The sequence below is a fragment of the Lampetra planeri genome, chromosome 10, assembly GCF_965212315.1.
Source record: "Lampetra planeri chromosome 10, kcLamPlan1.2.h2, whole genome shotgun sequence".
Lineage (NCBI taxonomy): Eukaryota > Metazoa > Chordata > Hyperoartia > Petromyzontiformes > Petromyzontidae > Lampetra > Lampetra planeri.
Window position 1 is genome coordinate 15,445,127 of NC_136116.1, and position 27,298 is coordinate 15,472,424.

The window sequence follows — 27,298 nt, forward strand, 5'->3', positions numbered from 1 at the left end:
CTACAGCAACTGCTGATGGTTTTTGCGTAATGCGAAGTGGCTGTTTGGTTTGTATTTATTGTTGCTTGTCCCTTGAACCCGGTGGCCGCCACTGCATCCTTGGTTCCCACATCAGTGTTGCTATTTCCTTGAGAGTGTCGTTCTCGAAGGCGCCTGATTATTGCTGTTTTTGTTGTCAATGTTCATCATAGCCCGAGGTATCACCTTGCAGGAGCATCGCAACTGCCACGAAGCAGGAAGAGGCGTCACGGTGCTCCACGGAAACTCCTCAGACGGATTTGAGTTGCGAGATTAAAATTGAAGGACATTTTACCAGTCAACTATTAATGTTGCAGCTGCACAAATACAAATATCCCCCATATAGCCTCAGCAGAATTCTGGGACAAGTGCTGTTAACGAGCTCCTAATAAGGCTGGCACGGCACACGAGGGAGTGGGTGACCAGAACCACTCTCTAACCCATTTCGTTGTGCCGTGTGGATCATCCTCTCCATCAGCCATGATCAACCCACTGCTGGATGAAGGGCCCACAGCGGCTTATTGGTTCCACGTGCTGCGAACATCGAGGAAGCTCCAAAGTGAGCGCCGTGCAGTGAAATTGAAGAGCACCGCTCCCCGAGATGACTGTGTTCCTCATTAGGGCGGTTAAAGTCATTAGAGCGGTTAAAGTCGTGATGTTGTGTAACAACATGCAGGACTGGGGACCGCATGGGGAACAGGAGAACCCCACGGTTAAACGCGGTGAGCGGTTTTGCCACACAAACAGAATGTCTGATATCCAGATTTGAAGTTTTCGTGACTGCAGGGATCCATGCTCCTTGGTTCTTTCGGTAAAGTCACGTAGGTAGAAAATACATGTATTTTAATAATGTTATTTTATTTTATACCTACGTGTAAAAAAATATTTATTTATTTTATACCTACGTGACTGGATTTTTATTTATTTTATTTTATACCTACGCGACTTTACCGAAAAAACCAAAGAGTAAGAATGTCTGCTAATAGACACTCGTTTATTTATAGAAATACTACATATAGCAATCCAGACGGCCGGCAGTCATACAATCCACGTGGACTGCATTTACAGATGGATGGGCAGGAGAGCAGTGCAGTGAGGTACATGGTTGTACTGCACTGCTATGATCCGACCTATGCGCTACTGCCTTCAGCAGCCAACATTGACCAGCGTGGTGAAGTATGGTCAGACGTGAAATGTAACGTCTGGCACTTGAGCATTCATTCTTCCAATCCTGACTGCTGCATGATGAGACTCCGCGTGTTGAAACCGGTGCTTGCAACTGAATCAATTCTGCTGACATTATTCACTCCCGCAGGGTCGTGGAGCCCACTAGTTGTGTACAGAATACTTGTGTGTTTATATCGACACACGGGCGTACTGAAGGAGACATTGTCCATCATTTAACCTTTTATCTATAAAAACCTTTAAACTGCTCTTGCAAGCGAGATATCGATTATAGAATCGGATCCATCCCCACAAGGGATACATGCACGAATCGAATCGTGGCAGAGAGGGCGGGTGGGGGCGGGGCGAAGGGCCGCGTCACGTGGTAGGGCTGCTGCTATATAAGGCGCGCGTGGAGCCGGACACGGTCTCTTTGACTCGGGACGCTGCGACTGGTGGAATACTGCTCTCTGATGGCCGACGACTCCATCCTCGTGCATCGGCGCGCCACGCGCACCATCGGTAATTAGCGCGGCGCTCAAAGCGTTCACCTGGTTGTGCCAAGTGCGCGGCACTCGATATTGCAGTTTATTATGTAGTCGTCGTCGTTCCATTGCGATGTTTGTGCGAGGCCTTTTTTGCTAGGCCTCATTTATGGTGAGGGGCGGCGCGCGTGTCAACGTAACGCAGAATGATAAAAGTTGGGCACCTATAATGCTGTTAGCAACAAGCGAGTGATTATAAATGCTGTTGGCAAGCGAGTGCTACAATGATGACATTTATTTGCTACTCTCGACTGCCTGGATGACGATGCATTTCAACCACCATTGTCTTGTCTGAGGCACTCCGCTTGTTTTTTTGTTAATTTTTGGCCACATTGCTGAATGGTTTTTTGTTTAAACGAGCACGCTGCAGAGTTTGATTGCAGCAGCGTCGGCTCTGTGCAGATTACTCGCCGCCTGTTAAATCGCGGCAGCATTGAGCGGCACGAACATGTGCTGAGTTAAGGCGTTAAACACCGTTCTACCAACGCTGCCTTGTAATAAAATGTATAAAGTAGGCCAACTTTTAGGACATTTCCCATGAGCTGCATGGCTCTGATAGAGCGGTGGCCATCGGCGCTGCCAATAGTGCGAGTGGGCGGTTGTACTTGGTGTGAATGGTGTAGACGCCGCACACTGTACAGTATACACTGTATATACCACGTGGGTCCGTGCAGTGGTGCAGCGCGACCTCGCACGTGGGGGCGCCTTGGCCCAGTCGCCCACGTGCGCAGAGTCCAGTGCAGCTCCCACGTGTGTGGAGGCTTGTGGACTAACCTGGTCACTCGCTCTTTCAGGCCTGTGGAGGGGGAGGACGACTTGATTGAAAATTCAAGGTGAGAAAAAATCCTTTTGTTATAAGTTGCGGTGCGACTACACACGTAGCAGTTTCTCAGTGCAGTATTGTGTTGCGAGTAAAGCAGACGATGGGCTTAATCACATTGCAGTTGCTAATGAGTTGATGACGTCTTGACACGAGACTTGGCCTCGTTACACGCGCCACGTTTGAGAGCCTTCGTTTGTGGGTGAAGCACTGCGACATGAATACGGCGTAATCACCTTGTGGTGAAGTATGGTTAAACATCGCCATGGTGCGTGAGGAGTAGGCCTTAATCATTTTATTGACAGTGCTAGGAGTGGTAAAAAAAATCATTCAAAATGTTTAACTCCTTTTGTCGCAAGCTCGGACCCTCGCAACCTGGGACGTGATCTCGCTGCAGCTGTCCAGCCGCTAGGGGGTGAGGCACTCGCACGAGTGCACGGCGGCTTTGGCACGATGAGAAGGGACATTGCTACATGTGTAGTTGAGATACCGACTTCACTGATGATGATGACTTGACAAATGGGAATCTCTCCTATCCGCTGTGATGGAATGTTTGTGTCTGAAACGGTTTACAAAAATTACAAGCAACGTTAATTGTTAAGTCAAATCTGACCATCTTGATGGGTTTTGTTTTCCGGCAGATGTGCGGGTCTTTACCAAGACGACGCCCTCCGAGGTAAGGCGCACACACCTGCTTGTGTACAGCTGCACTTGCATTTGTCGGGGATACACGTGATGATTTCATAGTTCAGCTGAGTGCAACTTTGAAGAGATTTTGATTTGTCTTTCGCTCCTATCTGATATCCCTGTTACAGTTATTCATGGTCTTGCTGGGTTAAAACTTTCTGACTGAAGTTTTGCATGTTTGCTTTTTGACCCTCCAGGTAGAAAAGAGGATGCTTCAATTTGAAGGTAATTTACTTTACTGGTCTTCTATCGTTCCTGGAGTAAATGGAGCAGCTTTGGGGCAGTTCTCTACTTTGCGAATTACCTTCAGCCCTTTGAAATGCATTGCTTATTCGTATAATCCGGAGCGATTTTGTAAAGTTTAGTTTGTGAATTATACCTTTCCACCGCCATTAACCTAATTTTCACTTTATAGATTCAACTTGCACTTAATCTCAATCGGTATTGCACTGTTAATTTTGCAGTTTGAAGATGTGAAGAACGTCCTGCATTTGTAGCCCCAGTGGTGGCTTGAAGAACGACCACAGGTAAATATGCCCCCTTGGCTCGTTAGTGTTCTGTAATGCACAGTCTGTAGTGCCGATGATGATCAAAAACCAGGTCTCTGACATTGATGACAGCATTTACACCTTCTGATGGCATGACTGTGCGTGACACAAGTGTTTAGTAGGCTTGTGCAACTGTAGATTTCCAGAAAAGCTATTTTAATCGTGTACATAGTGTTTTGTACTGTCGACTCCCCCCCACCCATTGCCTTAAGCATTGGGTGTGATTTTTGATGGATACATTTTTATAATTTTGAGTTGAATAATATTTCAGGCCATTGTTAAAATGTGGCTTTAACACTTTTATTATCTCCTTTCAGGTCCTGGTGCATGCTGGATGGCATTGGTGTAGAAGTTTATATGCTCAAGGTTTGTTTCACCAGTTCAAAATATTAACTACCTTGCATTGTATTTTGAAGCACATGCTTGCCAATGATGAACCATGATTTCGCCATATGAATTCCATGATTCAAAAAATCACCGTTCCATTACTCCTGAGGCATTGCATTGTGCTCTTAACGAGTGTTTGGTGATTTGGCAATAGGTTATCCAAAATCTTACAAATTTGTTTTTGTGTTGCAGGTATGGAGGACTGAGATGCAAACTCCACGTTTTGCAAATCTCCACTTGAATGTGCTGCTGTCTCAACTTGACAACTGTTTATGAAATTGCATGTGGCTTTGGTTTCAATTATTTTTTGTAAGTCTTGTAATAAATAAAACTGAATTTTTAATACAATGTTTTCTTGTTGAAACTATGTTAAAGGTGCATGAAAGCAATTGTATTTTCCAAACTGCCTTATAGGGAATGGCTGTAATAAATTTCAATCCTAAGGCTGCACTATTCACTCGCAACGACTGGCATGAGGAACCAGATGGGCTGGCAGCCATGTGAGCTGGTTCCCAAAGATTCTCTAAGCTCTGGGTCCTAAGGTGTTATGGAAAACTTTGCTTGAAAGGAAGCCTCTATAGAGATTATGCGCGTGCTAACTATCCCATTGTCCTAGATTTGAAGCTTTGGTGACTGCAAGGATTCATACTCTTAGGTCTTTATAATAAAATAAATCACGCCGTTTTGGAGGCGCAAGTCTCCGTCATCAGGTGGAACGTCACAGCTGAATTTACTGAGGAAAAATCCCAAGACAAGCCCTTAAATACAAGTTAAGGGGGGGGGGGGCTTGTCTGTGGTAGCCTTTGGTCCTCGGAGCGGGGCTAAAAGAGAATGGTGCACATTGGCTCATGGTTGTGGCCTGTGTTAGCTGATAAGTGTAAAAGTAAGCAATACTGGTGAACGCTGGGGATGTCGACACTAGTTAAAGTAGAATAGTATCCCATAGTCCAGGTGGGAGGTCCCTATTGCTGTACGGCCTTCTCAAGCCAAGGTCCACCGACCCTTGTGTAAGTGACTGCATTATAGGTGGACACCTTTTCGGCAAGGAAAAATGTTCTGGTCGTTAGTCCTGGGAGCAGCTTCGGGGTCTAGCCATTGGCACACTAATCAAGTAATCTCAATTACAACTGCCTCCATGAAAGGTAAATAGGGTGGCGATTGTACAGAACTGTCGAGGCCTTGTGACCCTTAGCTGGTGTGATACGTGCCATTTGTGGTAGCTACCCACGTCAATGGGAGCCTTACAGGTTGAGTAATCGGGGCCACATTACCATTGTACACCTGGCAGCACCCTGGAACTGCCTTCAGCACTTTATCAAACCAACCTTAGGATGCCAAGTCATTTGTTAAATGGTATGCCAGGGTAATTGGTCTATTTGAAACAGGAGGGAGTCCTGGATATATATAAAAAAAACGTAGATTTTATTCATAAAAGGATATCGAAGTCAATGCTAACACAACGGGATGGTTATTTGTTCAACTGGGAAAGTCCCACTCAATACTAATTTCACGATGCTCCAAAAAGAGTTTGGCAATTTCTTTAACATTTTTGATGTGCGACAACCAATGTCCAGAGATAACGGTCCATACAGCACCAGAATGCTGCACGGTGGTGGCCTTGTATATAGATGGATTCAGAAAGGGCCCAGCCAACAGACCGCACAATGTGAATTGAGGTGATCGATTCATGCTTCAGTGGGTGGTTCTGCAGCCAAAACGAGTGTTTCACTACAGCCAGTTTTGGTAGACTATCAAATCGTGTAAAATAAAAATAAGCCAACGCGTAGTTCAGGTAGGAACAACCAATAGTACAAGTACATCAACTTGGGGAAATGATTTAAATGCGGCCTGTCAACTACAAGTAGGCCTTTATCTGAGGAAACAGCATATTCAGGGTGTATCAAAAATACAACACGGTATCCGTAGAAGGGGCTGAGGAGCCAAACACCCTCATTTCATTGTGTGCGTGTAACACGTTGGCAAATATATTGAGATAACTTTGAATTTACCACTTAACTCGAACCCTGGTGAAACCCCACCACAATTATCCCAAGCTCCAGTGATTTCCAATGCAGGGGATGACTGAATATGCAATGCTACAAGATATTTAAATTAACATCTTATAGCATGTTCTTTGTAAGTGCTGTCATTTGTAATGATGGCACTGAAATGAGTAAAGCCCCTGCCACGTAAATTAAAGGTTCATTTTCCACTTATTCATTTGCACCAACACATGCACTGCGTACGCTACAGTACATTGCTTTACTTTGTAATGAAAAATACTTCCACTGTAAAACCATAATGCACCGTGGATTAAGTGCATTAACCACACCGATAAAGAAAATTACAAGCAGAGTCCAAGTAATGAAATTGGACCAATTTCAAGAGTTCAGTTAAATTAAATACCCCTGCGGGTAAATCAATATCACAAGGCGGCAAGGTATAATAAGGGGGAGAGAGAGCGCTGCCCACTCAGTCAAACAGCACTGCTCAGCCCCACTACTCAGATTTGAGATTAGAGGTTTGGTCCACAAAAAAAGTCCATTTGTTCACTCAATTACAAAGTCCAAGATCACTCGTTGTAATGGGTGATGTGGTGAACACCATGCAGTCAATGTTTCTTCACACATCAACAGACCAAACAATATTTTGAATAAATTACAATGAAATTATTCAGATTACTTGATGAAAATTTTGTCGTAAGCCAATTGACAGTTGTGGCTTCTTTGTGTATCGTGCACAAAAGACTGCCCATTGTAAAGTGACGCGAGTCATTTATTATTTTGATCCTGCAGACGCAGCAGGATGAGTGCAAGGTCTGGGTCACTAGAGGGAGAGGAGGTCCTCGCCGGTGCAAGCCTCGCCTCCGGGTCGCTCCCGCCTCCGCCCAATTGTAAACTTGCCGAGTATTCCCACTCGTCCGCATAAGGCTCCTCCAGCCCAACCTCGGAGCCCTCCCTGGCGGCGGCGGCGGTCACGGCCGCCGCTGCTTGGGAGGGCTGCTGCTCGGCCCTCGCGGCCGCGCGCGGCAGGGCCCGGCTCTCCGGGCTGCCGGGGGAGAGTTCCCCGGCAGCCGCCCCCAGGGTGGGGATCGAGGCAAGGTGCTGCGAGTGCGTGTCGTGGAACCAAGCCAGCAGGTTGTCGAGCAGGTCCGAGCCGCCCCCGGCCGCCAAGTCTTCGGCCACCGTGGCCGAGCCGCCCAGGGAGCCCTCGGCGCTGCCAAACTCCAGGCTGTAGTCGTCCCGCACGGCGGCCGCCGAGGCGGAGGCGGCGGCGGCCTTCATTTCTGTCCAGACGTGGGAGGGGGTAGAGGCCGTGGTCTGGGGCCAGGGCATAGAGGTCAAAGGGAACGAGGAGGAGAGCCGCGCGCCGCCGTCGGGCCAGGCGTCCGTGCCGTCCGAGGGGCCGGGCGACGCGGAGGGAGAGAGCCCCGGTGGGGCCGGCGGGTGCGCGGGCTCCAGCTCCTGCAGGGACAGCTGGATGGCCAGCAGCATGTCCGCGTCCTCCTCCTCCAAGAAGCCCGAAGGAACCTGCTTGCACGAGATGGAATTCACGTTGCAACTCAATCTGGAGAGGCTCAGCGGCAGAACGGCAACATTTAGCAAATCATCTCCACGTACGCTCCGCTACTTGAACCAATCGCAACTTCAATTCAATTGCAATGTGGGACGCCGCCTTCGTGAAACCCATCAGAAACCTGAATTTATTCAGCTGCCAAGAGCCCAATGACAGAAACACCTCTTTGGGGAAAATAAATCTGCAAAAGAATGGAAGAGAATAGGAATTGATGTGAATGAGTCGGAAATAAATATTGCAAACAGGAGATATACTTATCAAGATAGAAAATTTGTTAAAATCGAGAACATATATTTGATACCATACAATAACAAGATTACAAGTAAAACATAACGGACTTATGAAAGTAGAATGGATACGGTAAAGAACTAGGTTTTAGAGCTTTTGAATGGCCTGATTAGGTGTTTGCTAACAGTAATTGTAATGATCTCATATCACTACAGTTTGTGTCATGTGTTGTTATTCAACAAGCTGATGTGTCAAGTAAAGACTCGATTCGAGTGAACAGTGGACGAGTTTAAATGCTGGATTTTACTTGAGTCTTACATTTTGATTTTGAGAAGGGTGCTGGGAAGCCTGCACACTCAAAGGACCACATGTGGATGAAACGGTGAAACACTTTCTTGGTGGTTTGCCACATTTCTGTGATCGAAACATCGGCACCCTTTTTGCCACGAATGCTGCACTGAGGAAGACACGGCATGTGGAACCTGTCGCCCAATGTGCCTCACTGCTCCAACGAGTGTGAAAAGACGCTCGTTTGCATTTACGGCATTTAAATAGCGGTGAGAATTCCACATCACCGTGGCGGCGCCGGTATCTCCTAAGGACATCCCGCAACACGATACTAATTTTATCGATCCCCGCAGAGATGATAGGCCGAGTAGGCAGGTGCGTACGTGTGAGCGGCGCAGGCGCGGCAGGCTGGGTGGGGAGTACTCCGGCAGAGAGAGGCTGCTCACGTGGCTGAATGAGCGAGAGCTCTCCATGCGGCGAGCCCTCCGTCCACTCAGAGGCGAGTCTGCGGCGCGCCACAAAAGACAGAGATCCCCCGTGCAGCCGTTAATAGACTGATGGGGGCAGACGGTGTCAGCAGGCAATTTTGAAGGCTGGCACTGCACACGGGGTCACTGGCCAGCACCACGCCCGGCCACCTTTGCCCAATGCTGACATTTACACACACCGCACACCAGGCATTGAACTCGCATTGCCGGGTTCGTAGCGCGAGGCGCTATCCACGACGCTGCCGCTCCCCACGACGCTGCCGCTCCCCATTCCGGTGGACCACGCGCACACGCGCGCACACACAGACGTGTATCTGGGGAGCTGCACATGTACAATGCAGTGATGGGTGCAATGGAGAAAACATGCAACATGCACACAGATGCAAGCAAATGCACAATTTAGTCAATCGTACGGAATATATTATCAGCTCCACTTTGCGAAACTGCGTGTATCATATGTGAAGCAACATAACTATAACCCAAAGCTTGCTAATTTAAAATGTTTAAGAAATGATTAAAAAAAAATTCAGGAAGTCTGGAGCACAGCAATTTTTATTAATTATAGCCTGTCAAACTAAATGGGTCAAACAGTTCAATGTCACATTCCTATTATCTTCTTAGGTTTTTTCGGTAAAGTCACGTAGGTAAAACATCAAAATGAATGAAAATAAAATAAAATAAAATAAAAAATCACGACGTTTCGGAGGCAACACAAGTCTCCGTCATCAGGTGGGACCGTCACAGCCAGATTAGCTGCATCAAGTGAGGCAATGATTCAAGATGTAATCCCTTAAAAGCGAGTTGAGGGGGGAGGAGAGGGAGGGGGGAGCTCATCAGACTATGGTAGCCAATGAATGGAACGTATCGGGAGGGAGGGAGGGCGAGGCCAAAAGGGTGGGCGACGGCGTGCAAGCGATTGTGCGCAAGCGGCTAATTACTGCACACGCCAACACAATGGGCAGAGAGGGGGAGGGAAGCTCTAATACACATGATAGACAAAAGAACGAAAATGCCCATGTTAATACCAATGCTGGCTGAACAATGAAGAGAGTACTGTTAAAAAAATAACTGGGGATGTTAACACTCGGTAAAGTAAAGTAAAATAGTGCCTGTCAGATAAGATGGTCCAAAAAAGACTTAATTACAATTTTTTGGACCATCTTATCTGACAGGCACTATTTTACTTTACTTTACCGAGTGTTAACATCCCCAGTTATTTTTTTAACAGTACTCTCTTCATTGTTCAGCCAGCATTGGTATTAACATGGGCATTTTCGTTCTTTTGTCTATCATGTGTATTAGAGCTTCCCTCCCCCTCTCTGCCCATTGTGTTGGCGTGTGCGGCAGTTGGCCGCTTGCGCACAATCGCTCCATTGTGTTGGCGTGTGCAGTAATTAGCCGCTTGCGCACAATCGCTTGCACGCCGTCGCCCACCCTTTTGGCCTCGCCCCCCCTCCCTCCCGATACGTTCCATTCATTGGCTACCATAGTCTGATGAGCTCCCCCCTCCCTCTCCTCCCCCCCTCAACTCGCTTTTAAGGGATTACATCTTGAATCATTGCCTCACTTGATGCAGCTAATCTGGCTGTGACGGTCCCACCTGATGACGGAGACTTGTGTTGCCTCCGAAACGTCGTGATTTTTTATTTTATTTTATTTTCATTCATTTTGATGTTTTACCTATGTGACTTTACCGAAAAAACCTAAGAAGATGATTCCTTGCAGTCACGAAAGCTTCAAATCTAGAATACATTCCTATTAGCTTCTGCAACATTGGGGCACGTGGCACGAAGAAGGAGCTTCTCTTGCCACGACATGGCATGAGAGGGATACACGTGTAATGGTGTTATTGGACGAACGTACACCATCTCCGGCTAGCACCCACTGCTTACCTGTAGGGGGCAATCACGATATCCCGGGGCAGGGCGGGCTGTGGGGTGTTTGGATCCCCCCCGCCCGTCCCAACGGGTGGGGGGGGCTGCGGGGTGTCCTGGGAAGGCGGCTAGCCGAGGAGCTTGGCCTCGTCTGACCCGCAGTCCTTGTCAGGGCCGGGCCCCTGTGGCCAGTGGTCGAGACCTGCACCTTGGCGGGGTCAGGTCAGACTAGCCCAAGACCCTAGCTTAGGAACAGGGCGAGTTCAGTGGGGAAGTGTATCCCCTTAGCTAGCGGGTGGAAGTTCACAAGTTGGTGTTATAATAAATAAGTGTTGCCTCAAGTATCCGTCTACGGCGTCTGAAGAAGCCACTGCGCACGCGTAGCCTCGGCCTACCGGTGGACGACTCCTCGCGGAGGCCTGGGTCAGTGAGGTGGCTGTGGCTGCTGCGGGGGTCTCCTCTTCGACTGCGGCGCCTGCGCCGCTCCAACACCTCCTCGTACTCCTGCGTTGACAGAAGCCGGCGGTCAAGAGCACGCACAGTCACGGCCGCACACTCAAACAACAAGGACAATCATCCCCGCAAAACCTACACAGACTGTCGGGGAGCGCACGCCCATGATGGCCAACACAGGGGACGTGAGGGAGTGGTGGAGCCAGCACCACGCACGGCCTCTTCCGTGCTGACGTTTGTACATCGCACCAGCTTCTCGTCATTGACAATCGTTCCACAGTGCAGGGATAATTCAGACAGATTAATTCTATTTTTTGATTCTGAGGTCCCAAAAGCATCATCTCTGCTTTATTACAATTTAACATCAACATTATTTTCCACGACGTTGTCGTGGTTTTGCCCCCATTCAGACAGACATTGGTTGCATTCTCCAGCCTTCTACATGGCCACGGATTGCTTACTTTGAGCGCGTGGAGCGAAACGTCAGACATCGTGACCAACAACACGGGGCATGACGAGAACACACGTGGGAGAGCTCAGAATGAAAGTCTGGAGCATAACCATGGGAGCCGTTGCAAGCCGTGTATGATTGAAGGTGTCCTTGTGCGACTGACGGTGTCCGTGTGAAACACCTCTGGAGAAGAGAAGCCCAGGAACTCCCACTCCCACGGCCGCCCAACGAGCCTGTAAAGGGCACACGCGGAGATTACCGAGAACGCCCTTAACGTCTCGCGTACATCACTGCACTTAAAACTACACACGCGGGAGAGAACAGCTCACGTTACAATGAATAAGGTGTTTTTTGTTGCAGAGGAAAATAAAACGCGGTGTTCATTCGGCTGCATGTGCGACTTTGTGTCCGTGTGCGTGTAAAGTGGCTGCGGTGCCGCACGTTCCCACGAGCGTGCAGCCTGCCCGCGCGTGCCCGTGCGTGCGAGCAGCCTGCCTGCGTGCGGCCGCGTGCGTCGCCTCGCGCCTCGGCGTGCGTTCGTGCCTGCGAGAAGACGGCGGCGAGTCCGGCGGGGCCACGCCCCTCGCCACGGACGCCAGGAACTCCTGCCGCTTCTGCTGCGCGAGGCGCGCGGCGCGCACGATCTTCTGCCGCGGCGTGCGCAGGTACGGCCGGTTCACCTTCTGCGCGAGGTCTTCCGTCAGCATCTCCAGGTCCATCTGCACCAGCGGCGGTCGGGAGGCGCGAGCGTCACGGATGCGCACGCGGCGTCACGAGGGATTACGCCAACCCCGGGGGAGGCAGCGGCCAAAGGAACTCGAGGCCCATCGTGCCCAGTAAGTTACGTCAAGAAACAGGATCGTGATTTGAAGCTTTCGTGACTGCAGGAATCCATACTCTTTGGTTGTTTCAGTAAAGTCACGTCGGTAGAAATTTAATAGAAACTGCTGTTTTTTCTTGCTGTGGTTGTCCCACCTGATGACGATTGCTTGTGTTGTGATCGAAACGTCGTGATCTATTATTTTTCTACGTGACTTTACCGAAAGAACCAAAGAGTAAAGAAACAGGAAATACGACACCCATTAAATTGCTGTTAATGATGAGGTCTGAAAACCTTTCATAGTTCCTGTAATTGGATGCTTTGACACTTCACTAGATATGAACTGTAGAGAAAGGAACACATGTCGGCTTTGCTCTTTTCATGCAGAAAAGATGAACAATAAAAAATTGTTCCAGAACATAGTTTGTCCTCTATTCCAACTAAATCCCTCACCTGCAAAACTCCTGTGAGCTCATTCACTTATTTTGTCATTGAAATAACAGCTTTACCACTTGGAGAAATCAAAAATAACATAACTTGTAATTTTATGAAAAGGAGTCAAGGGGCGCACACACGCGTGTGTTACACATGCGTGTTTTTACACACACACACACACGTGACACACGCGTGTGGTGGGCACAGTCCACAGTGCTCGTGCCACACCTGCATTAGCTCAAAGATGTCCTTCTGCGTGCTGTGCGGCTCCAGGAAGTAGCCGTAGCCGTAGGAGCCGCGCAGGACCCGCCTGGTCTTCAGGAGCTCCTGCACTGCGTGCTCGATGAAGCTGGTGTCCACGCCCTCCACTGCACACACAAAGACCACCTTGTTCGTGCGCCAAATTTAGCCCAAAGACAAGGATGTTTGAAGCACGAGTGGTATCTATTGATTGAAACAAGTAGGCCATTGTGTGCTGCCATCAGAGTCCAAATGTGGCAACTTTGAAAATGACCCACGAATTACTCACTTGGGCTGGTTACATATGGAGCAAAAGAAGTTCAACACGCAGAGAAGCATTATTGGCCGGGCCAGTGGTGGACTTTTAAGATTAAAAATAAACAGCTGGCTTTTGCATACAGGTGTATGTGGATTAATGTTATAAATGTCATGGCAGGATTGGATTAGCAAGGTGGATGTTCAGACCAACCACGGTGTATCCCAATCTATCCCCCTCTGCTCCTCCTCCTCCTCCTTACTGTTCTCCAGTGCACTCCGCAGGATCTCCATCTTGGCTCGTGCCGTCTGCAGCAGTGGCAGCTCCAACTGCGGAGCGGCACGGGCAGGCAGAGTGAACGCCTACACCGGCACTAACAGGCACACGCTCGGGTTGTCCTCTAAGGCAAAGACGTTGCACTGAGAAGTGGAGAGATGCACAACGCTTTCACTTTCTCTGGCAACAGCCGACACTCTTCTGCTGTTCCCTCTCCACGTAAAAATGACAAACCTGGTTTTATGGGCTCTGCAAATTAAAACTGCCACGTGTCACTGCCACAGCAGAATTTCCTGACGTATTGATGTGGTACACACATCAGCACTGGTCAGCTGTTTGTGCTTTAGAGTGTTCAGCTGAATCCCTGTACCAGCCCTTCCAACGAGTTTCCCAATCTGGTTTGACACGACCCCCATAACAACATCCGACTAAGCGTGCTCGCTATAAATGCACACAATACAAACAAACGACTGACAATCATGTGTTTTATATTCATTGAAACACATGGTAAATATAACTCCAGCTCTAATTGTTTCCTTTATCTGTATGGTTTTTTTAAAAATCTCTCGTGATTTCTCCCAATTTGTCCCCTTGTGTTGCTTTTGCCATTTCCTTGTTTGAGTTGCATAAAACAATGCATCATTCTGACTTTATTATGGATAATGGTCGCGAAAGCCTACGCATGTTAAACGGACACCGAAAAGATGGTCAATGCGTTCGTTTTCTCTCGATTTGACTTTTTGTAATTCACCGTCTGCCGGCATCCCCCTTAGACCGTTAAGCCGCCTACGACACGTGCAGAGTGCGGCTGCCAGGATCGCCATGCGAGCGCCTCTCCGTGAACGCACGGCCCCCCGTGTGCTGGCGTCCTTCCACTGGCTGCTGCTCCGGATTCACGACGCAGAGTTCAAGATTCTCCTCCTCCTCACCTACAGGGCTCTGAAGGGTGTTGCTTCCTCACATAGACAGGAGCTCCTTCACCCTTACGTTCTAACACATCTCTGTGGCCCCCAGGATGTGGAATTCACTTCCACTGGAGGCTCGCTCCGCTGACTCCCCCCCCCTCTTTTTATTCAAATCGCACGTTCAGAGGCAACTTATTTTCAAGGGCTTTTTATTTTTCTTGGATCCTCTGTTTTAGGATCGTATTTTAATGGTGTGAGCCCGCATGTGCGTCTTGTACAGCATCTCGATGACCTCCGCGTGAAAGGCGCTTGAAAAGCATAAATTATTATTATTAAGTGTGTCCCAGGCAGTTGTGTTGTGCCAAACCTTGTAACTGTGCTCATGGTTTTTGAAGCGGCTGTAGTAGTGCATAAATCGATCAAGCTCCTGGAACTTCTTGTGCTTCTTCTCAGCCTGAACACAAAAGAAAATGTCAACCATCGCAGAGCAGATTCCTGTCCATCCCAAAGCCGAAATAATAACCTTCAAATTACTCAACAGGGATTACACATAGCAAACAGTGAACACTTGGCAGGACCCCCCTTGAAAAGAGTCGAGATTCAGCGAGGCTTTCCAGGGTAGTAATAATGATAAAAACAATGATATATGTGTATGTGATGTATATATATGCGTGTATGTGTGCGGCGCGTGCGCGATGTCACCTCGTTTGCCACGTCGCGTGACGAGTCCTCCACCGCCTGGATGACCTCGTAGCGCGTGCAGCGGTAGTAGCCGCCCGTGGACGAGCTGTGCTTCTTCCACTCCTCCAGGCAGATCCAGCAGAAGTCGTGCTTACACTGCCCAGCAGAGACCCACATCCCTCCCTCAGCACCCATAACTGGAGACAGCTGTCGCTGTTTGAACTATGCCCGGGCCACCTTCATCTGCAGGGCGCTGATGTCGTCAACACACCGCACCGGATATTCACGTTGGTCTGAGCTGGCTTAATAGGGGCCCAGGACCACTTCTCTATAACTTTCCACTGGACTTTTACATGCCAATAATTATAAGCTAGGATTGCAAATTGCAGTGAAGTATGCTAATCACTACATCACATCTCCTCCACACACGTGCGTACATCATTTATGTCATGAGTGCACACCAAGAGCCAGAAATGGAAATAAATGGATACCAAGAATTGAGAGAGGGCTGGAATCCAATAGAGTCAAACTCCTCAAATCAATAATCTTCTGTTCTGCAAATCTTATTATTTGCAGAACCCAGAGGGTCTGCAATTCCTTCCATTACTCATAGATTCCCCAAGGATTAGTGGATTAATCTGATGATGATTAATCTGTTTTAAACTGCATATTGTCTCTATATAGTACAGGAGAAATAGAGCTTGGACCGGACTGAACAGCCATCTCACACTGATACAAAGGACCACGACAAAAAGAGATTAACACAAACTGGGACCTTGTGAGAAACGAAAATTCAGCTTTATGAAGTATACGGCCAATGAATGGAATGAGCCCCCCTGGAACATAAATAGTGGATTTTCTAACCAACATGACTACATCTAAATAAAAAATATGTGATTCATAATAAGCTTGATCTGCGATAACTTGTTATTTGTAATACGTGATATATTTTTATAATGCACATTGCCGTTAGCCACCGAAAAATTGCCCACTGTTGACCGAATCAACAAAAAAGTTTCCCAAGTGGTGAAAAAGTGTCAATGTTATTGGTGGTACTCACCTTAGTACATTGCATATGGTTACACCCATCGTTCTTCTGAATAGGAGACTTGCAGCTGGGGCATGGCTTTGAGTTAGAGATGAGCCAGAGGCAGTTGGCAGCATCCTCTGCTGCAACGCTCACACCGCTCACTACAACCAAAGAAAAACATCCCCCCGAATATCTTTAAACAGACTGTGGGGCAAGCGCTGTTGACAGGCACTTATGAAGGCCGATACGGCACACGAGGGGTTGGAGTGGCCAGCACTACGTCTGCGTGTTCGCGTTGCTACAACCACACGAACACGCAGACACCCGAAAACACAAGGCATAAATAAGAATGTAGTATATTTGCTATGCACGCTATTTGAAAACGCAAGGCTATCATGAAGACGCTATGTTTCACAGTCTGCAGTAGTTTCGCAGTCGGGGGCAATGTTACTATGTGCATTGCCAATCTAGCAATTGAGATTTTTTTTATTATTACAAATTTGGATGCCAAACACAATCGTCCTGCTCTACAGTGAATCAGATGGCACATATTTTACAGTTCATACACCTGCAGTAATAACCAGGGTGGACAGTCAGATTAAAAACTCGAACCCCTGCAACCAGCGACGAACGTGCTATCACAGGACCATGTCACCACCATGTGGCAGAACGCAAATCCAATATGCACAAATACACGAGTACACAGGGCAGCAACAAAGACACACACGTGGTGGACGAGCGTGTACAATCAAAATCATCCAGGGTACGGGATCCGAGTCCGTAGCATATTCCCTTGAAATGTGCAAAATGAAGAGCAGGACAGCTTTTTTCCAACAGAAATGTTTCATTTATCCCAGAGGCACAGAGACGGTGACTCTAGATCCTGGGTGTTGGGCCTCGTGCGTGTACTCACGCTCCTCTGGCTTCATGTCCACGATCTTTTGAAGCCACTGTTTCCAGGTGTCACAGTCGCACGGCTCATGGGCCTCTCCCAAACACTCCCTTCGCACGCACACACACACCACACACACACCATACACACCACACACACACCATACACACCACACACACACCATACGCGCACACACCACACACACACCATACGCGCACACACCACACACACGTGTAAGCCCACAAGCACATATGCTCTCTCCCATAGGTGGTTACAGATACACTCACAAACACAGTACCAGATTTATGGAACCATATAAATCATGATTTTTTCCATAATTGATAATTACCATATATACACAATTATCAAAGCCTATGGCCAAATCACCCGGAATGCACTCAATCTGGTCAAAATCTTGGAAGCTAAACTTGGCTGAGCTCACGTAGAAGGCTGTGCAGCTGATACTTAGCCGTACACTGGCCATCGCAACATCCAACCATGGTCGGTAATGTGGCCTGTTGTCTGGTCAAGCATGCTGTGAGATGTATAGTGCACAAAAAGCTAATTAGCAGGGCCAGGCAACAGCAGAGCCAGCTCTTCCTCGGCCACAGAACAGCTGTTAGAAGAGTTATTTTATGGCCAACAACGTTCCTGTACTGCGACGAAAGGCTGCGTAGGGCTCAAGGAAGGCTCTTTTCTCCTCCGCCAGGCAACACGATAGCATTGTTCAACAGATCACATAGTGCTGGTGAGACTCGGGAGACTTAAAACCAGCCCATTTGGGTTGATGAAACATATATTGGTGCAGTAACATTGGTCTAAACGGCCAAAAACCTGATTGGCAAAAAATGTTGTGTTATGTTTACGTGTGGTAAGAAACCTGTATTATTGTATTATATTCAATCCATCACAAAGGCACATCTAGTAAAGTATGTCTACAAGGAGCATGACCTTATCCTTATCTTTCCTCCTCCTCTAATCTCTCTGCAGCCCAGTGATCAAACACATCTGCTGAGCAGGAGTCTAAGTGATGGAGTAGGTGATGATCAGGAAACAGGTAAAAACTATTTTCTGGAGGAAACATCACAGAGCCTTCTAACTCGTGACCTTTAACCTCATGACTGTTTCCCGGTCATACATTCAACCAGCCTGCTTGCATCAGAGGGACTTGTGATGCCACACAAGACTTCCCACGCACGGCGACACACTGGTGTCATTCTGGCTCCGGTCCAGGGACTAGGAACTGCTCATGGAAACGTGGCTTTGGGTAATGGCAAAGTTCAGCATTATTGTTATTGTTCTGCTTGTGTACCCAGGAAATGCTCACCGAGTCCCAAGCTTCATTTTCAGGAGGGTCCTGCCAAGTTTTCACAGTCGGATACGATATGTACGGTCCCAATTGAGCAATATGCAGCGTGTCATTTTCAGCATGGGGATGTTTGGCCAAAACCAGTTACAATGTACGTTTTTTTTTGCTGTCGGCAGAAATTGGAGAACCCATAAGAAACCCGTGCACACCAGAGGGAGAACATACAATTGTACTCAGAAAAGCGACTGAGTAGGGAGTTCAACCCAGGACTTTCTTGCTGCGAAGCATCACGAGCGCATCACGAGCACGTGACGAGCGCGTCACCCCCGCCGCCCCGCTTGGTGTGCCCGCCGCGCGTACCAGCAGAACGTGTGTCCGCTGCCGCAGTCGACGGCGGTGGGGGTGTGGGCACGCACGGCCGAGCCGCCCGCGGCGCCGGGCAAAGCCAGGCGCACCGCCTGCTCGCAGCGGGGCACCGGGCACCACCGGATGCTAGGGTTGGTGTCCACGAACGCCTGCCAAGCAAGGGTGGCACGGGGAAGCGGTGGAGCAGCACACACACACGCGGAGCAAGCGTCACGTGCGCACAAGCGTTATTTATTTTCTTTAGAACTGATTTTTGTGTTTAGTTTGTTGTCCTTCCCCCGTACCTACGATCAGCACGGTTAGCAATATACGGTGTGAAATAAGTTCAACATACATACAGGCAAGATGCAGGGTGCTAATTGTGTAGAGATCTGTGCAATAGTGAACCTGGTGTATTGGCTAACCCGAGTTGATACCGACTGCCTAGGAGAGAGACATTATTCTGGCTGCGAGTGAAGTACCTTGATGTCAAACTGGAGATATCGGCGCGCCATCTCCCTGCACACCAGCACCTCAATGGTCTCAATGGGCACGAGCGAATAGCAGTCGTAGGCTGGGCAGAGGATGCTGTGCGCCTTGCCCTCCTGGATCTTCATGTTCAGGTACCTAAGACAACAGCACACAATGGCAATACAATGTCAAGGTTGGAAACCTCAAAATTCCAAACGATCCTAAGTCGGCGCTGTAAGTGCCTTTCCCAGAGTGGCTCGTGAAGGGGCTACGGCAAACACTTGTGTCGGTAACAAGCCGCGTCATGAGCATCCTGCAAATGAGCAATTGCCACTGCTGGGTTTCCCACTGTCTTCATCACACACCTTTGTTAACGTTCATTAAAATGGATGTATTTTTAACGATTCCCACCAAAAGAATATAATCTAGGATGTTATCTTCGCTCCGCATCCACCCCACATTAGTGACCGTGCAGGAATTAGTTAAAGTCCACTTACTCCTCCCAACACTTCTTACAGAAGAGATGCCCGCAAGGGACATCCACAGGATCAGACTCGGGCATCCGTCCCAGGCAGATCTCACACTGCACAAACAAAAACACAGCAAGGATCCAACTCAGCCCCAGGGTAGATGCTGTGAGTACCTATTAAGGCCGGCACGTCAACACTACGCCCGGCCGCATTTGTCTCCTCAACAGTGACATTTACACGTCGCGCCAGGTACTCATTTGAGGCCTAGTCGAGCTAGGGGAGGACCAGAACTGGTTCAGTAGCTAACCACTACACTGCCACTCCTCACTACCGCTCGTGCAGTACATAAATATACATTGACGGTACACCGCTGCTGTAAAGGAAAGACTTGCGTGACTGCGCATTGCTGCATTGTGCTTCAGGGCGCGTCCTTGCCTCTGAGCGTGCAAGTGAGCGCCCCCCCTCGCCCGCGTTCAGCTCGTGCGTTTCGTCGCGAGCAATTCGCGCGCCCCTACCGTGCTCAGCCCATGTCGCAGGTCGCCGGGCGGGGTGATGGGCGAGCGTAGGGGCGGCCGCGAGTCGGGGATGGTGCCCCAGCTGTTCTGCCCGGTGGGCGGTGGCGGAGGAGGCTGCACCCCCGAGCGCTGGCAACACTCGTCAGAGTTCAACATCCACGCCTCGAGCAGCCGCTCTCGGTCCCAGCCTGGGGAGTGCGCGCGCCACCAAACACAGAGCTCCACCACGCAGCCTTGAGCAGAGGGCCGTCGACGAGCGCTTATTAAGGCCCGGTACGGCGCACAAGGGGGGTGGACGCCAGTTCCATGCCTGGCCACCTTTGCCTCCCCAAGGCTGTTTATATACTGCACCAAATACTCATTTGAGAGCGAGTCAACCTAGGGGAGGCCCAGGAACAGTTGGGATATGGGTGACTGATGTTAGCCGTGAACAGAAACAGGACTCGTAGCACGGTGCGCTCACCACTGCACTACCGCTCCACTGCTGCAGGTGCACCGGCAACGCCGCAGCACAGACACAAGCAGACACATGCAGGCACCCACCAGCACAGACAGAGGTTGAAACAGCCTTGGCAGAAATATTTATACGTGCATAGATTAGAGTATAAACTAAAGTATATGACTGATAATTTCAGATATATTATAGCAGTTGAATAGTGCTGCTGAGAATTTTTGGTCAAGATTTCCTTCTGAACGAGATGTGTGCCGTTTCAATATCAGCGTACAGCCGTTCTTCCACACGAAACCCAGAGGCTGTCTTGAGATGCAGCACTGGGACAACTTATCAATGCAAAGTCAACTGGATTGTATTTTCAGCCGCAATCAAGCTGCAAGCACCAGCCTGCAGCTTGAACCATTCACGATGACCATAAGCTCCATTCCAGGTTCATTAAAGATTTGTTTTTGATAGAGCACCCTTTATACCCTCAAACATTTCAAAGGGCACCCCCAGTGGCAGCTGTCCCTATGTGGCATTAAGGACGATATTGGTCGCGAGACCTACGTGTTAAACTGCGAACATCAGGTTGGTGTGAATGGCATTGGCTACGATGACCTTCTGACCCCAGGGTTGTGGCGCGGCGGGTACCGTGGGAGCGCAGCAGGGCCTCGGCGGTGAAGAGCGGCACCTGCAGCATGTCGGCCGTCTCCACGATCAGCAGGTCCTTGAGCTCCCGCAGCTCCTGCGCACGGAGGCCCTCGAACGGCTGTGGGGGACGAGCAGACAAGGCGGCGTTACCACCACGAGCGGTCGCGGCAGGAGGTGAGGCCAACTCGTCACATTGTCTGCGCCTTCAGCAGATAATAGAACTTCAGACTATGGTCAGGAGACAGATATATGACTTCGGTGATGCTCTCGGCAAACAGGGGAGATACCAGCCTCCTTATGCTCATCTTAATCACGGAGATCTGCTGTAAGTTAGCACTCAATGCACCTTAACATCTGCGATTATCCACGGATAATTGCATGACAATGGAGCTCAATGTCTAGGCTAACAGGATAAAAGGATAATTCCTTTTATTTGCTTATCTGCGACACTTCAGCGCAGATAAGAGGCGTTTAACCATGTACATACAAATCTTGAGCGAGGTTTTAAGCTCAATCATGAAGAGCAGCCGTGCTGAAAAGAGAGGGGGGCTGACGAGTCCACGTGGGCGAGGGTCGCTACCTCTCGACAACCGTGAGCGAGCGGCTCCTGGGATTCGTCCCCATCCCCGTCAGGGTAATCCTGCGCCAGCACCATGCGCGACTCCAGGTGCAGCGCGACCTCGTAGTGACGGTTTACTTCGGCACGGTCGCACGGGGTGGCTCCATCCTCGTTCTCCACGAACAGCGACGCTCCACGCACCACCAGCAACTGCGCAGCCGCAGGGAAACGCAGCCGGACAGGAGTCCACCACGAACAGCACTCAGACAGAGACAACCCACAGCGTACGACGCTCGTACTCACACGCACACAGGGAACAGCACTCGCACGGACACAACCACAAAGGAGAACGTTGCACCAGTATCTACACAACCGGAAATGGGGAATTAATATCACAAAGCCACATTGGGGAGAGCACAAACACAGACCCAGCCGGGGCATTCACCTCACAGCCACAGGGGGGAGAGCACCGGCTGAAATAAAACCACGCAAGGCACAGCACCGGTCCAAGAACTACACGCAGGAGTAAAGTCTGGGAAATGCAGGAAAGAGTGTTGACAGGAAAGTAATGCATTAAAACAAATTCACTTAATTCAGACTAAAGTTTGTTCTTTTAGTAAAGGTTAACTCAAGTACTTTGCAGGAATTTCAGTTTGAAATAGCAACATTGCAGACAGTCCAGCAGACAAGGCCACATTTCATTGGGTTGACCTTTGCTAATTGCAGCCAGGTCAGAGTCCCACTTGCTACTGCAATCAAACACTCAATTGACTTCAGCATTATTTCATTTATTCCTTGAATGGAAAATATGTATAGACGATAACCCACCAGTTTTACCATTTTAATCTTCTGTAATATTCATACATACCACATACATAACACAGACAACCACAAACACACACACGTACACAAATACACACACGCTTGCACACAAGCCAATTTGAGTAAAACGATGCATGCGTTCGATAATAAGGCAGCTGCGCAGGCCAGAACAGTGCCTTCATGTCACTACTTGATGCATTCACAGAAGGTTGGTTTAGTTTTGTAGATGTTTGTGCTTTAGACATTTCAAGTAAAGCTTACGAATTTGTCTTTGTCTGACAAACAATCTCACACATGCTTGGAGGTAATGAAAGTCTTCAGTTTATGCAGTCATTAACTGATATTTTGTTGGTTCTTGTCGGGTCATAGGAAATTCCACTGCACCATAATCATGCTTTAGTATGCCTTAGTATGCCACTCAGAATATACTGGGTGCTTCGCCCAAGCCCCAAGGCTCATAACCGTGACTTTATATTGGCTATTTGGGTCCCAGCGTTAATGACTGAAGCCAGTGAAGCCAGTGATTATGATCCAAACGAAGCTTACATTTTAGCTAGTTCAACCCTTGAGAAGAATTTAAAATATGCAGCGCTTTATATTTTAACAAATGACACCTCGCCGAATGCCACCCGGACACAGAGGTCCACATCTCAACAACAGATGCCACTGAACTGGCAGAGCACGGCCACGACTCATCTGTCTGCAGCCACCAATTCAACTCTGCGCGAGCCACGGCCGATGCAGCCAGGAACCCCATTAACATAGCCGCTAGGCACTTGTGGGCGGCTCATATTGACAAGATGAGGTAGAGCTTTGGTCGGCCAGCACACAGCAAACTGGTGGGCTGGGCGCGTAACTGACAATCAAGTCACTTTGTTTTTTGATAATCCCCAACAACGAGGCCTGCCCTGGAACCTGTCAGCAAGCCTTCACCACTTCACGTGGCCTCAGCGTGCATTCATTCTAGATAACGAGACTTCACCACTTAACGTGGCCTCAACATTCATTCTAGATAATAAGGAGCTGCAGGGAGATAGCCTCCACCTCGTCGTGGTCATTGGCGGCCGCAGGTTTTGTCAGTGTGGAGAGACAAGTTGGCGTGGAATGCACACGCGATGATGGGACTCCCTCCGTTAGGTGTTATGTACACTGCGACGAGACGGCTGTCAATGACAATTGAGATGCACTGGGTCACACGCCATGAGGTGTGTTTTATCAGAGGCAGACGATCTGCTGCCGTTGTGGCGCGGCGTGTCACGGCGTGCGTCGCACCTCCACGCAGCGCTTCATGCCGGAGCAGGCGGCGTAATGCAGCGGCGTGTTCCCGTGGTGGTCGCGTGCGTCGATCTTGGTGCGCTCGCGCTGCTGCGGGCCGAGCAGGGGCCCCTGCCAGTCGAGCAGCATGCGCAGACACAGCAGCCGGCGCTCCTCCTGCTGGCCCGAAGGCGGCACGATGAGCACCGCCAGCGGTGTGCAGGCGCAGTGCAGGGCCGTCTCCTCCAGGCCATTCCGCTTGTTGGGATTGCCTTCCTTCTCCCTCAAGAACACCCTGAAGGGAACGCACACGCACACACACGCACGGATTGTGCCCCACAGTCTGTTGAAGGCTACAAGGCAGACTGCCGTTCTAGTTGCGCATGGGCACGTGTGCGTGCGTGCATGCGCTCACGAGAGCAGGCGGGGCATGGCATGCCGCGTGGCGTAGTGCATCGCCGTGTTGTTGTCGTAGGCCTCCCCGTAGGAGGCATTGGGGTCGAGCTGCTGGGCGAGCGGCACGTTGGTGTAGTACAGTTGCAGCGCCAGGCCCTCGTCGCCCGCCTGCAGCGCCTTGCGGAACTTGGTGGAGGCGCTCCCCATGGTGGCGGCGTCGCCGCCGCCGTCGCTGCTCGCCGCTGCGCGTCCACGCGACTACGGGGCCTCGAGCCAGAGCATGGCGGCGCTGATCGAGCAGACCACGCGACAAAACGCCTGCGTCGCCACGGGCTCGCGCTGCGTCTCGCTTCCTCCACAGTGGTCACAACTCTCAATTATCCAGGGTTGTGGGGGAGACGGATGACTCGGGTAAAAGCAAAAATGCAATTAAAGTGAAAAGTGCCGTTTGCCTACGTAGCGTCGGGTGAAGAGACACCGAAATCGTTATTCTACAAGGCAATGCAGGAAACAGGTTACGTATACAGTAAATCTTCATTACACACTGAAAGAAAATTCAACCATGTCAGATTTTTCAAGCATTGTTAAACCCCCATGTTTACTGTTACTTTGGATGTGGCCACTGAGTCACTTACCCTCTAAGCAGCAGCTAATAATAGAATCAGCTAGTGAGAGTAGAGATATTTTATTTATTTATTCACAACCACGGTTAATCTATAACCCAGATAACCTACCCACATAAACAAGAGTTAACTATAATTCCCTCCCATGCGTCTATTCTCTTTTGGTTTATAAGACATGGAGTTGTATCATCAAATATTTATGTTATCTGACTACTTCAGCAGTTTTTTTTTTCTTGCTGTAGGCGTCTCACCTGATGACGATTGCTTGTGTTGCGATCGAAACGTCGTGATTTATTTTATTTTCTACCTACGTGACTTTACCGAAAGAACCAAAGAGTATGGATTCCTGCAGTTACGAAAGCTTCAAATCAAGATTATGTTTTCTAGTTTCCGAACAAAGGCAAAGATTAAAGGCATTTAGTTAACTCCTCACGCACACAGACAGGAAAATGTTTGCAGATATTGATCCTCAATATCTGTGCTGATGCAAAACTAAAGAACAAATCGTGTTAATGTACCTACCTTTCTCTGCGAGTCTATTTTCAGCTACGCTATTCACACAATTCACGGAGTTTGCACTTTACAGAAGCCGGCAATGCTAAGCGCTTAAAAAAATATGAAAAAAGCATTTTAAAAGAAAATAATAACATTGTAATGCATTATAATAATCCAGAGACACCACTGATGACACGTCACAGAAACTTGTGGAATGCAAGAAATCGGCAAAGCAGCATAAAATCTTGGTGACAAATTCACACTTTGTATTCTTGATCTGGCCACAATTCTAAGCAATCTATACTATCTGGATTATAGTGTGGACTGTATTGCGATATTGGTGATTAATAGTTTCCACCTATTGGGAATTTAGGATGTGAAGACAATATCAACTTGGACAAAGCAATTACTTGTGATGATGGTGACGAGGGAAAATATTACTTCTTCAATATATCAGGAGTCATCATGTGGCCTCTTCATAGACCTGTTCAAAAAAGACATTCGCCAGACATCTAAATTGAGAAAAAACTGCCACAGGCTTTCCACATGTTGCCAATTATATAGGATGAGGCTATTTCTGTTAAGAGTAATGACATAATTACGAGGTTGTCATGAATATTAGCAATGCATGAGTGCAGCTAAATCAGATAAAAACACTCATCAATCTTGGGAGTGACAGTAATTCAAGTTCATATGAATCCTGAAGTAAGAAGAAGAAAAAAATTCCCTGTGACCAACATGGCAAACAGGGAAGGCCTTCATTCAGCAGTAGATTTGCAATGACTGAAAATTATGACTATAATCCACAAATTATTCGTTGAAGATTGTATTTTTATCTTTCCTGCCTAAAAGGGAGGGGCAAAGCGGTCAATAGACTGGGCGGGCGTTAATGTGGAGGGCAAGGGAGTGTGGGGCGGCTCTGCGTGGAGGTGATGTTGTCAGGGATCGAGACAAACACCCATGCCGACACCACCACAACAATGCGTGCGGTCTGAAAAGCTTTCTGCAATCCACACTGAGCAAGGGTCACTGCCAAAACGTTGTCCTGTGAATATTCTTCTGTTCAAAGCAGTCTCTGTGACCAAAACTAAAGGACAGCCTCCTGGGCGTACTCGAACGCAGGATATCAGCAGGGGCTCCATATTCCTACAAGCGCAGCATTAAAGCCCAAGAAGGCACGAGAGCCACGGCTGTCTGCGAGAGAGGGAGGGGGGGCAACGTGGGGCGGGCCGTGCGATCGCACCAGGGTGGGATGCCAGCGAGCGTGGGGGACAAGGCGGCGCTGCCAATGTTGGTGAATTCGTTTGCATCAGCCGCGACTCACGATGGCGGCTACTGCTTCCCTCGCTCCATCTAAGCAGAATGGAATGAAACAAAAGGCAGAAAACCATTGGGACCACAAAAACACTGTACTGTAACATTGCAATGTTATAACACAACTCTCCAAATGGCAACAATAACTGCAGCAATATAGATGTGTGCAGGAGAGTGCTTTATCAGTAAATATTCTGTTGACAAATGTCAACTCAAAACAGAGGCTCACATTTTTTTGACAAGTTTGCAAACGTCACGTGGGTTGAATGAGTAAACAACATCCAAGAGCCCCTTGTGACATACAATGACATCATCACTTGTGACTAAAGTACTGTGGCATTGTGGCGAACTTTTTAGACGTAAATGCCGCCTTCTTCCCATACTCGTCACCATATAAAATGTTAAATATTTCTTTCAAAACTCATTGGCTGAAAAGCCTTCTGGGAGTGCTTCTGCTCAACACCATTGGCTCAATGCAAGCAGACTCTGAACCGGTTGCGACAATCAGTGTCACATCCACAGACAGGCTTGATTAAACCGATTGTAGTGAACGACCCCATGTTTGAAGAAAATGAT

At 48.8% G+C, this 27,298-nt stretch overlaps 1 protein-coding gene, 1 long non-coding RNA gene and 1 other non-coding gene across 17 annotated transcripts in view; 2 read left to right on the forward strand and 1 right to left on the reverse strand.

Moving 5' to 3' along the window:
* Nucleotides 1-1,593: 1,593 nt before the first annotated feature.
* LOC144721097 (uncharacterized) lies at nucleotides 1,594-4,517 on the forward strand. The gene is made up of 7 exons (XR_013585836.1): nucleotides 1,594-1,704; nucleotides 2,522-2,560; nucleotides 3,189-3,223; nucleotides 3,432-3,459; nucleotides 3,699-3,761; nucleotides 4,100-4,148; nucleotides 4,362-4,517. It is a non-coding gene; the product is annotated as an uncharacterized LOC144721097 (long non-coding RNA).
* LOC144721168 (small nucleolar RNA snR60/Z15/Z230/Z193/J17) lies at nucleotides 3,269-3,356 on the forward strand. Its single transcript, XR_013585851.1, has one exon. It is a non-coding gene; the product is annotated as a small nucleolar RNA snR60/Z15/Z230/Z193/J17 (small nucleolar RNA).
* A 1,057-nt stretch (nucleotides 4,518-5,574) lies between the features above and the next one.
* Nucleotides 5,575-27,298, reverse strand: part of ANKIB1 (ankyrin repeat and IBR domain containing 1) — a 28,348-nt gene continuing 6,624 nt past the window's right edge. For 7 of the 15 annotated variants that reach the window (XM_078598454.1, XM_078598457.1, XM_078598463.1 and 4 more), the window contains 19 exons: nucleotides 24,310-26,761; nucleotides 23,913-24,189; nucleotides 21,840-22,028; nucleotides 21,260-21,377; nucleotides 20,173-20,360; nucleotides 19,685-19,770; nucleotides 19,199-19,343; nucleotides 18,732-18,886; nucleotides 17,084-17,172; nucleotides 16,201-16,331; nucleotides 15,162-15,296; nucleotides 14,827-14,913; nucleotides 13,541-13,607; nucleotides 13,011-13,150; nucleotides 12,071-12,246; nucleotides 11,709-11,760; nucleotides 11,019-11,127; nucleotides 8,645-8,766; nucleotides 5,575-7,699 (listed from right to left, as the gene is read on the reverse strand). In XM_078598454.1, coding sequence (XP_078454580.1) covers nucleotides 6,941-7,699; nucleotides 8,645-8,766; nucleotides 11,019-11,127; nucleotides 11,709-11,760; nucleotides 12,071-12,246; nucleotides 13,011-13,150; nucleotides 13,541-13,607; nucleotides 14,827-14,913; nucleotides 15,162-15,296; nucleotides 16,201-16,331; nucleotides 17,084-17,172; nucleotides 18,732-18,886; nucleotides 19,199-19,343; nucleotides 19,685-19,770; nucleotides 20,173-20,360; nucleotides 21,260-21,377; nucleotides 21,840-22,028; nucleotides 23,913-24,189; nucleotides 24,310-24,497 — 3,213 coding nt within the window. In that variant the 5' untranslated portion in view covers nucleotides 24,498-26,761 and the 3' untranslated portion in view covers nucleotides 5,575-6,940. The remainder of the gene's footprint in view (nucleotides 7,700-8,644; nucleotides 8,767-11,018; nucleotides 11,128-11,708; nucleotides 11,761-12,070; nucleotides 12,247-13,010; nucleotides 13,151-13,540; nucleotides 13,608-14,826; nucleotides 14,914-15,161; nucleotides 15,297-16,200; nucleotides 16,332-17,083; nucleotides 17,173-18,731; nucleotides 18,887-19,198; nucleotides 19,344-19,684; nucleotides 19,771-20,172; nucleotides 20,361-21,259; nucleotides 21,378-21,839; nucleotides 22,029-23,912; nucleotides 24,190-24,309; nucleotides 26,762-27,298) is intronic. The other 8 variants (XM_078598469.1, XM_078598467.1, XM_078598466.1 and 5 more) reach the window with 5 other exon arrangements.